Consider the following 13,777-nt stretch of genomic DNA (forward strand, 5'->3'; position numbering starts at 1 on the left):
ACCTATAAAAGCAGAACCTCCACTTATTTTTATTTTGAACTTCTTTTCCTAACATCCCCTGCTGAGAAAGAACGCATGAGAAGGCTTCACGCACCAGTTTGTATCTGGTTCCTTACAATTTCTGTAACGTCCAGGGGCTGTTTCAGGTTCTGTGACTGTGACGTGGTTGCGATTATGCAGAGGTCAATGCTGGGTGCATTTCATAAAGCACTGTGCAAGCACCACTGCTAATGATTACTATTTTGCGATAAAATCAGTAACTTGGTAATCCACTTTAAAGCACAGTGATGAATTAGGTAATTACACAATGGCAGGGAGCAAAGAAAAAAAATTCAAAGAAGAAATTGATACAATTATAGAAATGGATGGCCAACACAAATCTGTTCTACTTGGCATGTTTCCTGGAAGTTTAACTAACGAAGACAAGAAAAAAAACAAAAAGTGGCACATAATCACGGCTGCAGTAAATGCTTTAAGGGTGGAGCAGAGCAGAATGAAATTAAAAGAATGGAGATGAAAAAGACCTGAAATGTTGAGGAAAAGATTGTCTAACTATAATTGGTTAAGTAGCTGTTGCTGGTAATGAGAGCAAAAAATTAAGAAAACACCCAGACAGAAGCTCTTCCTGTTGCCTTTAACTCAACATATGTAAACATGTCTTCTGTTATCCATCTAAGTAAGCAATAATGCAAATAGATAGTTATAAGTTACAAAACTTGTTAATAAAAATGCATTATTATGATTATTATTATGATTATTATTATTATGATTATTATTATTATTATCTTACCCATTGTCTCCTATTATCTCCACTGGTAAAGCGATTGGCAAATATCACAATTTGCCCAAATGGATCTGACTAGTAGTTTTAATAGTATGAGCGACATTGTATGTTCTAATATTTGCGAGTTGCTTACGAATGTGAATTGTCGCAAATCTCTTTTGTGATACAGGCCCCAGAACGATCCTCAATGTCTGCAGCCAGCTTGGAAAAACATGTATGCCTTTCCTACAATCAAAGCAGATTTAACTCTGATCGATTTCTTCATTTGGCCTGGCTTTGGTTTCAGGAGAGTAAATGCCTGCTACTAGTGTCATAGGGTGCAAATATTGATGTTTTATTGATGTTAGTACTGTTCACGATCAACATTGCTTTAACATCAATGAATACAGAAATATGCTGCTGGAAATGCTGTTTAGAAATCATACCTTTGTAGCCACAACCGCTTTATCCAACGTTGACACATCATGGTCCTGGTGCTCTCCAAAGAGCTTATCTATAGCTGAAATTGGACATTTGCAGACCAGACAGAATGTGTCTAACAGAGGCTTTTTTGGTTCCTTCAGAGCCAACTCAGCATCTGGGATGATAGAAGTTCCACCCAAGGCCTCGATTATCTCAAAGTCTGCCCCAATCACTTCTTCAGCAGATACATCTTCAGCTACATCATCAACTAAGTCAAATTCATTCTCATGATGCTCCTCGGTGCCCTCAATAATATATTCTCTCTCCCCAAGCAGCTCCATCTCGGATGTTGTGTAATCATCTTGTATGTCTTGTTGAGTGACCATTTCATAATCTAAGTCCTCTGCGGTTTCCTCGTCACGCTCAATGCACTGCTCGAAGCACACTTCTGACTGTGATGGTACATTTTCCAAACCGAGATGCAAACCCTCCTCATACGATTCTGGATCATGTTGCTCAACATCTGGTTCAGCAATGTGCTCCACAGAAGGGTGTTGGTCATCCTGCTTGTCTAGTACTGTTTCTTCCACTGTTTCTTGGATCACATTGGTCTGGGTTTCTTCTGAACTTCTTAACTCCTGCTCTTTACTTTTTACCACAATATCTGATCCTGCTGTAGATAAATCTGCACTATGCCATTCCTGCGGGTTCTGCAATTCTTCAGGCTTTTCCACATCTGTATCATGGGTTTTATCTGCAGTTTCATCCACGTTGCAAGTGTCTCTGTGTTCCACACTAATCTTCTGTTCAGTTATGACTACCACAGGATCTACTGCACCTTCCTTTTTCTGACGGTCATCTTCAATCAAGGAAGCTTCTGCTTCTAGTTGTTCTGTTTTGATTAGCTGTGGTTCATCTTTGGGAATTTTGACTGCTTTGTCTTGCGTGTCCTGAACCGATAAGTGAACTGTTTCAGAGGTTGTTTCTGCAGTGTATGGCTCACTTTTATTTGCTTCCTCCAAATGAATTGGCTCAGAAACTGATATTTCTTCTTCAGGTTTTAATTCTGGGACAGCAGTATAAATGTCTTCTGCAGAGTCAGCTGAGACCTCATATTTTATTAGAGGTTCGTCTTCAATTTCTAAATCCTGTGCTTCCATTTCACCTGCTAATGCTTTATTCGGTTCAGAAGGAGCTTCCACTTCACTTTGGTCCAGCTTGAGAACCTCTACAGGAACATTCAAGGCCGCTCCAGACAGCACTTCAAATGGACGTTTGCCAGATTCAGGACTGCTAAGAGTATCCCGAGTAACAACCACGCTTCCTTCCTTTTCCTTTTCTGCTGGCTTTTCTTTTACACTTTGTTGAGTTTGGGGTTCTTCTTCAGCCACCTCAAGATTCTTCTCATCTAGTGTTTCAACTTCTCCTGCTGAGATTGTGTCATCTTTACTAACCACAGCTTCGAAGACTAAATCATCAGACTCCTCATAAACATCAATAAGCTGTTTTGCTTCCTCATAAGGAGACAAATCAGAGATATTGCTACATGCTTCAGGGCTTGCTTCTTCACTATTGATGTCTGCTTCCTCTTTTTGCGTGAAACTACCAGTGAGCTCAAAAGTATTTTGATACCATATACTTTGTGGGTTTTTTTTCTCCTCTTGAGGTGTAGGTTCCCCTTCGAGTAAGGGAACATCGTCTTTCAAATTATATTTTTCAAAATATATGCCCGTGTTATCATCAGAGTCAGATAGCCTGCTAGGGAAAGATGCGTCAGAATTAAGACTCTCTTCATCCGAAGGTTCGTCGTCTTTCTCTTTCCTTCCAGTTGCCTGATCATACAGATCTGTATAGAGAAATGCCATTGCTGGTGGTTCTTCCAGAAGAGACAGATCAATGATTTTGGTGGTTACAGGATAGTAACATTTTGTAAGGGTTTCCTCTTCATGGCTAAATAAACTGGCACCACTTTCTTTGAGATGTCCATCTTTTCTGTCATGTGTTTCATCTTCTATGTAATGCTTGGTTGAGGTACAGGCCTCCACTTCAGTTTGTTCTGTACCATAAAATACTTCATCCAAATGCTCTCCTGCAATTTCAATGTCATCTACAAAGACAAATACATCACAGTCTTCAGAAAATGAAACACTTTTAGACTTTTCCTCCATGTTTTCTTCATCTTCATTCACAAGGGTATCCTCTTTTTCTGTTTTTTCTACCATAGGCTTTTCTCCAGGGACTTGCTCATCCATTAAAGTGAATTTTTCAAAATAATCGACGTCGTTATTTCCATTGATCGAAAGTGGAGCAAGCACTGAAGGCTGTGTTAATTCAGTAGAAGTAGTGATATTCTGTTCAAAATGTTGAGTCCCCATTTGTTCTACATTGTCGGTTTCTTTTTGTTCTGAAATGATTGTGTCTTTTAGTTCTCTTTTTTTTTCACTCTTTTCTTCAGATATGTCACTGCTCTCTGTTTCCATCTCTTCTTCAATGACTCGTATTTCATCAGCCTCTACTGCCTCTTGTAAAACTTTTGGTTTAATCAGTGGATTATCTTCCAAGTAAGCCAAGTTATCCTGCATGTGACTGCATTCCATTTCATCGACAGACAACATTTCCGGAGGAGCAATAATGTTCAGTATTTCATAGCCTTCAGAGACAATGTTAAAGACTTCTTTCTGACTATCAGGCTCTGCTTTGTGTTCTGCGGTCTGCTTGTCTGTCTCTGGTTCTTGTGAAGAGGTAGCTGCAATAAAATTAGGAAGTGTATTTTTGCCTGGATTAGGGAAGGAATACTCTGCTCCCATGAAAGCGGTACCAGTAGACTGAAGTAATGGTATAGACTCTGTTACCACTGGATTCTGGCTCATGTTTGGTAAGAAACATGGATTCTGCTGAGATGGCTCAGTGGGATCAGCTGCAGAGCTTGTCACAGGGACAGGGTTTGACAAGGCACTGTCTGGTTTCGGATTATCTGACACCGAGGACCTCAAGGGCAACGTGGGGTTTATATCTGCAACTCTGGTTTGGTCTTCTTTGGATTCCAGTTTTTCTTTTACAGGATCTTTTTGGAGGGAAAACGTTGGAATTTTGTGTTCTGGTGGAGGAGCGTCACATTTCAGTAATGTTCCTTGTACCATTCCACAAGGTTTTTCTCTTTTAGGAGGGTTTACTTTTTCAACTGGCTTAGCAGCTACAGGACCATGAGGCAACAGCTCCTGTGTTTCTGTTTCTTTTTCCTGAAAAGGATGTGGATGAGGATTCCCTTTGACCACTGGCTTAGCCGACACTGCTGTGTGCGCCGATGGTTCATCGTTGTCTGCTCCCAAAGGATTTGGATGGGGGTTGTCTTTCAACCCTGGCTTAGCCGTCACTGGCATGTGTGGGAGTATCTCCTCTCTTTCTCTTAAACTTCTGGGTTGGGGGTTCCCTTTGCTTGACACAGGAGTATGCTGTACAGGTTCCTCTGCAACAACATCTGTTTCTCTCAGGGAGTTTTGATGTGGGTTACCTTGGCTTATTGGTCTTGATGTCACAGGGGCGTGTGGTAGAGGCTCATCAGTAAGTGTTTCAGACTGTCTGTGGAGTGGATTTCCTTGCCCCCCTGATCTAGCCGATACAGGTGAGAGCTCCTCAGGGTGTATTTGTGTACGTTTCAAAGGACTTGGGTGAGGGTTTCCATTATTTGCTGGTCTAGATGTTACAGGAGCATGTGGCAACAGTTCGTTTGTACCTGCTTTTTGCAGACTTACTTCCATGATGGGAACAGTGGCTGTAGGTTTCCTGGGAAACTGTTTGGAGTTATCCCTGGTTTTCCCATTGGTTTCACTCATCCTGCTTCCTAGGCTTGATCTTTTTCTCCTTCTAATTATTTTATCTTGATCCATGATGAACACAACCTTTCCTGGTGTGTATCCCGCAGGAGAACCTTCCAAACTGAACACATCGGAGGTACTGCTAGCTTCTGAAGCCCACGGGGTGGAACACCTGCTTGAGGAGGTCTCCCACACTATTCCACTGTCTTCACTCTGGACTGTAACCATGGAGAAGGTAGGGTCCAACATGAGGCACTGCAGCTTGGGTTTGATAGATTGGTCCTGGACAAGATCCTTCAAACTGCAAGAAAATAGCATTGAACAGTTAAGAATGATATCAAATACAGAACTGACACAGAATGAACTACTGTTTTATTATAATCATTTTCACATACCAAGGGAGATTAAGTTATTAAATGTTTTTTTTGTTTGTTTTTTGTTTTTTTAAAGAGCAATAGCTTCAAATGTCCTTTAGTTTCTTTTTTCCTCTCTTCCACTGGACTTTTTCTGATGTTTGCGATCACTTAAAAGGGACGGTTTCTTATTTAACTCTATTGTTTTCAGCAATTTTTACAAAAGCAGAAAGTACGAAATCTCAAGCAAATGATAAAAACAAAATACTAAATTACATGTAAGTGTACAAAAACAGAGAAGGCAGTAAAGTGATACATTCTGCACACCTGCGAAGTGTAACTAACATTTTATTGCGGAATGTAACTTATTAAACCCGGTCTTTTTTTCAGTACCAATCCCATCTCCTGTTGCTGCACTACACACAAAGAGAGGGTTTGTTTATTTGTTCAGTTACAGATTAAAAGTGCTTAAGTGCAAACAAAAAACAAGAATACAATATTCCTCTTACACAGATAAGAAATTGCATAAGCAGAACAGCCAAAACATTTTTATCGCTGCTTTTTTTCATCTTGGCTTGCCTTTCAGCACAGTGTGCAGAGGGAAGTATTGTAAAGGGCATAGGCATAATTGACATAATTTTTCAATGATGGGGAAACGTCCCCCTCACATTGCAGGAGTACTGAAACATTTAATTTCAAAATAATGTATCGGTATAATCACTAGTCAATATAGAAGTCTATGGGATTGGACTCGGGATCACTGCAGTTGGATCATGAGATGGTGTTTTACTACAAGGCTCCACTGATCCATAATGTTGATCCGATCCTGGAGCTGCACACATCTTAACTAGGGAAACTGACCAATGACAAGCGAACATACTTGGCACATAGTTTAAAGATTCCAGCTGACAAATTTGCCACAGTAATGTTGATGAAAAATGGCAAACAGATGGACAGGATGAGGAGGATGCACAAAGTTGCTGTATCCAAAACATCGGACAATGGTTTAGTTTGTAATTCACCACAGCTTGTGTACAATGGTTTAGTTTGTAATTCACCACAGCTTGTGTTATTTACTGATGTCATCACACTGAGGTTTCTATCTACTTAGTTTAACTTTTCATTTTAAATTGAAACAGTAAACTTAAAACAGCAAAATGACATTTGTGCTTGCGCAAATAAATATAGACATCAACAAAACTAAATTGCCATGACAGCGGTGCGTACCAGTGGCAAGCCTGTCCTGTACCAGTACTGGTATGCATACCACAGGTTGATAACCATAGGACTAGATAGTGTTTTGTCATTTTTATAAAACAAAACTAGAAAAACTCTCACAACAAATAACCCTAACTCAAAATTTGCATTTCCATTGTGAATGTAATGTAAAACATGAAAATATTTGCTGGTAAGAATCATTCACAATTTTTTTTTTAAATCTGCAAAATATACATGATGGAAAAATTGTATATTTACTCAATTGCGTTAATATACAGTATGTGTAGAGTTCACATGTGCAAATGTTTGATGCTGTAAATATGTCCGTAGTGAGATATCCACACAATGAAATTTACCAGAGATATTTCCTGTTTTACTGTATTTTTTACCCTACATTTTGTGTCTGAAGACAAAAAAAAACAACAATAAAACCGGACTGCTCAATCCTGGGTATATTATTTACATTAAGTACATTGCATACAGGAAGGCCACAGTGAGTTGTTCATTTGGGGTCATATATCCTGTACTTTCTTACTTTTACACAAACCCCATTCCACTGCAGTGCCGAATGAATTGTCACTGAAGACTGACAGTTTGAGTACACTACTGTGTGTAAGAATACAAATACATTACAATTGTAACAATCAGAATAAAACACCACAGCTGGTTTGGAATAAAGCCAGTGTAGAAAATGCCTTATATTTTACATTGAGTTACACAAACTATCAGTGCTCAGAAAAGCTTTTAATGTTGTATCTGAAATTACATTTTACAAAGTATAGGCTACAGCCTACAAACATGAACAATATAAATAGTGCAGTATTTTTTAATGTTTTTTTTTTTTTTTTTTGTAAGTGATTTCGTGTATAATATATACTGCCCCGCAATATATTTTCAACAAAATCCAAATCCTGAAATAAGTGTAAAGATACATATTTATCACTTTAAAAAAGCAAAACGTGTACCTTATTGACACATTTATGTTTTTATTTTGTTTGTTAATTCGGTTATGTATTTATGTATTTAAATATAATAATTCTAGCGAATATGACAACACTTTTATTCTGCTTTAACAAATATTATGTTTAATCGTGAAACATCTCATATTGGCAAACAAAATTCAGGCAAATAATACTGTGGTATTATCTACTTTTAATGAAAATGTCTCAGATTTTCGGCATGCGTTGAAATGAATTATTTCCCAATAATTTCCAGCACTGAAGAAACGTTAATCTAGTCCAGTGGTCCTCAAAGTAATTTCGGCACGGGCATAAATTGATTTTACTTGGCTGTTTGCGGGAACGCTGACTATTGCATAGGTTATCTATCTTACACACTGCCTTCTCCCGACATATATAACACACACACACACACACACATTTTACATATATATATATATATATATATATATATATATATATATATATATATATATATATATATATATATATATATATACACACACACACACACACACACACACACATTTTCCTTTAAGAGTTTTAGTGGGGTTAAACGCAACGCAAATATTTGTAAATAGCATGTTTACACAGATAACCGTGAATAAAAGTGTAGATTGCGTCTCGCTTTCTTTCAATTTGACAAATTTGTCAACACTACTCTGTTTTAAAGATCGCTCATCTCCAGTACAATTATTCAGAGAAAGAGTATTCGTAACTAAACATACTAAGATGTTCTCTTGTCTGGTGAAATAAAAAAATAGAGATAAAAAAATGAAATCCTAAATACTGAAATCTATTATTTTTCTCAATAACAGTCGGCGAAATTCAGTGCTTACCCGGCATATCAACACACGCCTCTGCTCACGAATGATTGGACAGCTGCGTAAAACTTGGCAGATATTTGACTCTCCTATTGGTTAAACTTACAGTCGGTACCTGCACCTGAAACAGACACAGTTTATGTCCCACCCAGCTAACTTATGATTGGGCTACCGCAGAGACAATTAGATATTCAATTGGTTGAATATTCGTATAGCAAAAGCCATTCCGAAAAAAAAAACTCCAGTACGTACAAGCACAGCATAAGCGAGCAACAGCGCCAGCAGGTTGTGTGGCGCTTTTGTTGGAAAACGTTTTTAAAGCTTTCTTTATTTTCCCACGCTACGACTCATAATTTAAGTACAGCTGCCGCAGGCACGACTTTGAGGACGACTGATCTAGTCCAATCATATTCTTATAAATATATAACAAGATTGGACCCTCATAATAAGTCAACATGTATGGTAACGGTTTAAATGACTGGTGCACCACATTTTGTTGATTTCCTAGTGGAAAGCAGCTTTGGGGGACCCTGTTCCCCTCATCATATACAGGATGTGAGACAATTAGCTGGCAGGCTATATATATAGTCTAGTGCAAGTAAAATACTGTACCTGTCTATTTGATCAAGTGAAAAGCACACTCAGTATAGCCACTGTATATTATATACAAGTTTAACACTATTCCACATTTACTCATCATGTGGTTTTTCTATTTTAGATTGGAGCTAAAGATTTTTTACAACAATCTTCAAAGGATTTTAACATTGCCATGAAACTGCCCATGGTCTTATTTCTGTGAAGGCTTATGATCCCTCTCTGGGATGCCTTGTGAAGGGGTTACAATGGGGATGTCCGGATCACACTTCACAGATTTCATGGATCTTGTTATCGACATTTACAATATCACATTCTGCGATGTGGATGGGGGCGTGTCTGTCTGTATCTATATGAACCTCTCATTATCAAACTGTCATGAAACTTGGTGAGAATTATTTTGTACAGTTCTACTGATACATGTCTGAAAGTTAATTTTAAAAAGATAAACCTTATTAAAAAGTTTGACAATGAACACTGACGGGATTTTTACAAACTATTCCTGACGTTATTTTGAATAAAAACAAAGCATCCCCGTGGCACAGTGTGAAACACTTCACATGATGTAACATGGCAGCAACATTCAGGGGGTATGGATTACAAGTCAGTACTTCAGCAGCCCTCTATATGGAAAGCCAAGTAAGCACAAATTTAAAGGGAGTCGGCATAAATCTAGAAATAAAGCTGGTTCGCTGTAAGAAGGAGCAGTAGAAATACTGTTCTGAGTACAAAACGTTCTTCGTTGCTTTACAATGAGCGTACTTTTAACACTGTATTCCTCTCTGTAAACCGTTATATTTGCACTGAATTCAAAAAAGCACCGTTATATTAACACTTTCGTGAATTAAATATTGAAATTTGCTGGGGGAAAAAAGTGATGTCTTGGAAGTTCAACAATGTTTGATCCATTTGTAAAACGAAGCACGAACAGCGCAAGAGGCGGCCTATGTTGCTGGCAGCTTTGCTGTCACTTTATTAAATAGCTATCAGTCAATGTCAATACCCAACAAAAATACTCCTGAATGACAAAACGTTACCAACACGTGATAAAGACTGGTAATAAGAATATATAAGGCATACCGTTACGTTACAGTATTCAAAACAAAAGCAGTAACCTTAACAAAAAAAGTTAAAGAAAAACAGCTACCTGTTGCCGAGCTCCTCCGCTTCTTCATTTTCAACAGCTCCTACTTCATTCGACGCATTATCGATTGTGAAAGCAATCTCGGGCTCAATTATATCTTCAGGTAAACAAGCCTCCATTGTCACCGGTTTGAATGATGAATTTGTAATGTTATGCCCCTTAATCCTCCAGACAGAGGCTCCAAGTCCGTTTCATTCCAATGGTTGCCGATTGCCTGACTCGACAGAGTCTTTAAATAGAAAGCATGCTAAGGCAGTTCAATTTTCTTCTGCTTGAGTTTTATTTTTTTTTTTTTTTTGGGGGGGGGGGGGGGGCTCCCAGTGGCCGCTGGGTCTTAATGACCTTCAGGTTTGTTGTTATTTATTTTCTCAGTTTGCAGTAGTGTGCAAATGTGTTATAATGTGACTTTGAGGTTACGCATTTGTTTATCACCCTGTCATACGCACATTTTAAAGATATGGTGTCAAGCAAGAAACTAATACTTATTTCTCACAAACTATAATTTGTAATAATAAAAACATTGTAAATAAGATCAAATCTGTGTTCCTTGATTCTTGGTTTAATTCAGGTATCAAATACATCTCTGTCATTTTGGATTTTGATGGTAACTTCCTTGCATATAACTGCCTAATATAAAAGACCAAAAGCCATATTATATCGAATGGAATATTAAATTATTAAGAAAGCTATTCAACCAGTTTGCTTAGTCACGTAAAAAAAAGAAATATGCTATAATGCTAACTAAAAAATAATAAAGGAAACTTAACCTAAAATATATGGAGTAACACTGCAATCTGTTACATGCAGTAATCATTTTGTATGATTTTTTTTTCAAACACAACAACACGGACAAATAATATGGCAAAGTGGCAGAACGTCGTGGCTGTGCCAGAGGAGTTACATTGCATGAGAGCGGGGACATCCCCTTTTAAATTCCCAGTCTAAATAAAATCATTCGGATTTATTGATCTTTTTTTTTTTTTTTTATATCACAGACTAAGCATCATATCCACAAATGTAAACAAAGGATTAAAACTAAATATTGCATTTTTTACTAAAGAAGTGGACTATTACATGGTAGCTTTTGTCGTGTATGTTTACGTTTTTACATCTCAGGTCATATCAAAACGTGGTTTCCTCACAAATTGCTATTAAAGAACTTGGTCACTATAGTTCACCAATTATGCTATAAACTACAGCAATGCATTACTCCAATAGTAATTCACAGTTCTGGCTTAATTTTAATTGATTAAATCATGAATGTTTACTCTGTAAAAGTACACCTTGTTTCAAAAAAAAAAAAAAAAAAAACAGAATTTAAGAAATAATGATTTTTAACTAGTTTTATTATATAGCACACATGGATAAGCAAAGACAACACAAAATAGATATTCTAAATCTACTAGCTATAGGCAACTCTTGATAGGTTAAGAATTATATATTTACCCTTGTGGAGCTTGAAGAAAGGTTTTAAGAGCAGGAATGTTTCAAAGTTTTGCAAGTCCAGTTGTAAAAAGAGTCAGTTAATGTGCAAAACTTGATTTAAGAGTCCTGGAGTTTCATTTTAAATTGTTAGATTTCCAAGAGCAATGTGTGAAGTTTCTTTTAAAATCCAACTTAGAAAGTCAACTGTAGTTAATCCTCTTTAAAGATATTGTCTTTTGGTTGCAGTTCAATTCAAAGTTTAGTTCCAAGGCAGATCAAAGGTCTTAAATTGAAGGTTTTCTCCAACAAGGCATCTTCTGTAGCTTCTAGATATATAGATGATTCCTCATATAGGTCCAAAATAGATCTTGAATGGATGGAAAAATCAAGACACCGAAATCATTCGATTTCCAGTGTTTTAAAATTGGCATGAGATGGGTGTTCTGAGACTCCAGCCAATCATTTGGGATTGACCCAAAATGTAACTTCATTGGCAGTTGTCCTTAGAAAAAGGTGTGTCCTTGATGTTCAAAGAACTGTGTCCATGCCTTGGATAAGGCTGTCCAAATATATTTTTAAAAGGTAACTTAAGAAAAGTCTCTTATTAATAACTCTACTGTGCTCCTTCCTGTCTCTATAAAACCTTCATATTCATGTTGCCAACAAAAAGATGAATAACTCCATACCTTATTATATATGGCTACTCAGAGCCTGAGTAACACAAATTATATTTGGTTATAAAGTACTATTTGTTCATTTTAAATTGTAACTTATTCTTTACAGATTTAACCATGTATGTGCCAAATGACATTGTAAGGCACAAAACAAATATTTTCAATCCTTAATATCATACCGACAGTTATCAAAATACAGTTTGACATACAACAATCATCACAATGTGTATAGTGGTTGGCACTGTTAGTTTAAGAAATGTATGAACAAAATGTTTGTGTCAACCTTGTATTTAGAAAGTTTTAGGAAAACTATTTATACTCATCTAAACATTGTAAAGGTTTGCTGACTGGCACCAATTCAAAGACATTATCTAATCCACTTAGAGTTACTCATAAATTTTGTTAGGCATTTTAACACCTGGGCTAGAGACAGCCATTTTATCAGAGTCTGACCATTTAGAAAAACAGACACACTTTCTTGAGCCACCTGGCCTGGCATCCTTACCTAATCAACAGAATCGTGTTAATTTCTTCCTGGCCCTGGCTAGATCTGCAGACTGCTTCCTTAGTTTCTTTTGAAGCTAACATTTTAAATTGGGTAAGGGGAGATGAGAGAAAGAATGCAGGATTAACTCAGCACATACAATAAAAATATAGAATTATATTAGAATACATAAATTTCCCTCACACTATATGCCTGTACCAACACGAACACCTGTAAAACTATTGAATTCTATGTATAACTGCTATTTTGAATACCCTGGTAATGTTTATCAATTTTTTTTTTTGATACCTGATAAATAGAAAATAATAAAGTAGTGTGCAAATGTATTAGAACACCTCAAGATCTGTCATTTATATCCGTTATATACCGTACCTATCTGCATAAAAACCTCAGGGTATAGGAATTTCAATTTTCAGTGAGAAACCTGTGATACAGAAAACGTGTGAAAAATGGTAGACCACTTTGTGCTTAATTAGGCATCTCAAACTTCTAAAAAGTCTCACGCATTTTACCATTTGTGGTTGTGTGTTCATTTTCTCTCTTGCCCATTTTGACAATATTCCAAGGTTTTCGGTGACAGTGGTTTGATTTCATAACCACAGCAAAACTACGGAACAATAGAGTAATATTTGCACACTACTGTGGTATCGTTCTTTCACACCTGGAATAAATGGCTTGTACGTCACAGGTTATCAATTTTAAAACACATAATAGAAATACTATATATATATATATATATATATATATATATATATATATATATATATATATATATATATATATATATATATAGGCATACTTTTGTTTTTTGTATTGAAGTTTTTTTGTAATTCAACAAAGCTGCAACTTTATTTCCTGTGTGAGAGTTAGCAGCCTCACACAAAGTTCTAAGCAGTACATACAAAATTATGTGGGGTTCTACAACCTCTAACCCAGGAAGTAAATTTCAAATCAAATGTTTAGTGTTGTAGCAGCAGTGTGCTTCAGTGGAGTAAAAGTTAAAATGCAGCCATATTACCTGACATTTGTCTCAAAGCAACAATGAAATAATAAGGCTTCACATATCTCTTCTGTAGTTAA

The 13,777-nt window shown here is 36.8% G+C and overlaps 1 protein-coding gene across 2 annotated transcripts in view; it reads right to left on the minus strand.

The window, feature by feature from the left end:
• The window catches only part of LOC121305052 (cardiomyopathy-associated protein 5-like), a 49,692-nt gene extending 39,328 nt beyond the window's left edge, over positions 1–10,364 (minus strand). The window contains exons 1-2 of one of the 2 annotated variants that reach the window (XM_041236573.1): positions 10,097–10,364; positions 1,210–5,302 (exon numbers count right to left, since the gene is read on the minus strand). In XM_041236573.1, coding sequence (XP_041092507.1) covers positions 1,210–5,302; positions 10,097–10,212 — 4,209 coding nt within the window. In that variant the 5' untranslated portion in view covers positions 10,213–10,364. The remainder of the gene's footprint in view (positions 1–1,209; positions 5,303–10,096) is intronic. The other variant, XM_041236583.1, reaches the window with a different exon arrangement.
• Between the last annotated feature and the right edge of the window lie 3,413 nt (positions 10,365–13,777).

Source organism: Polyodon spathula, chromosome 2, assembly GCF_017654505.1.
Source record: "Polyodon spathula isolate WHYD16114869_AA chromosome 2, ASM1765450v1, whole genome shotgun sequence".
Lineage (NCBI taxonomy): Eukaryota > Metazoa > Chordata > Actinopteri > Acipenseriformes > Polyodontidae > Polyodon > Polyodon spathula.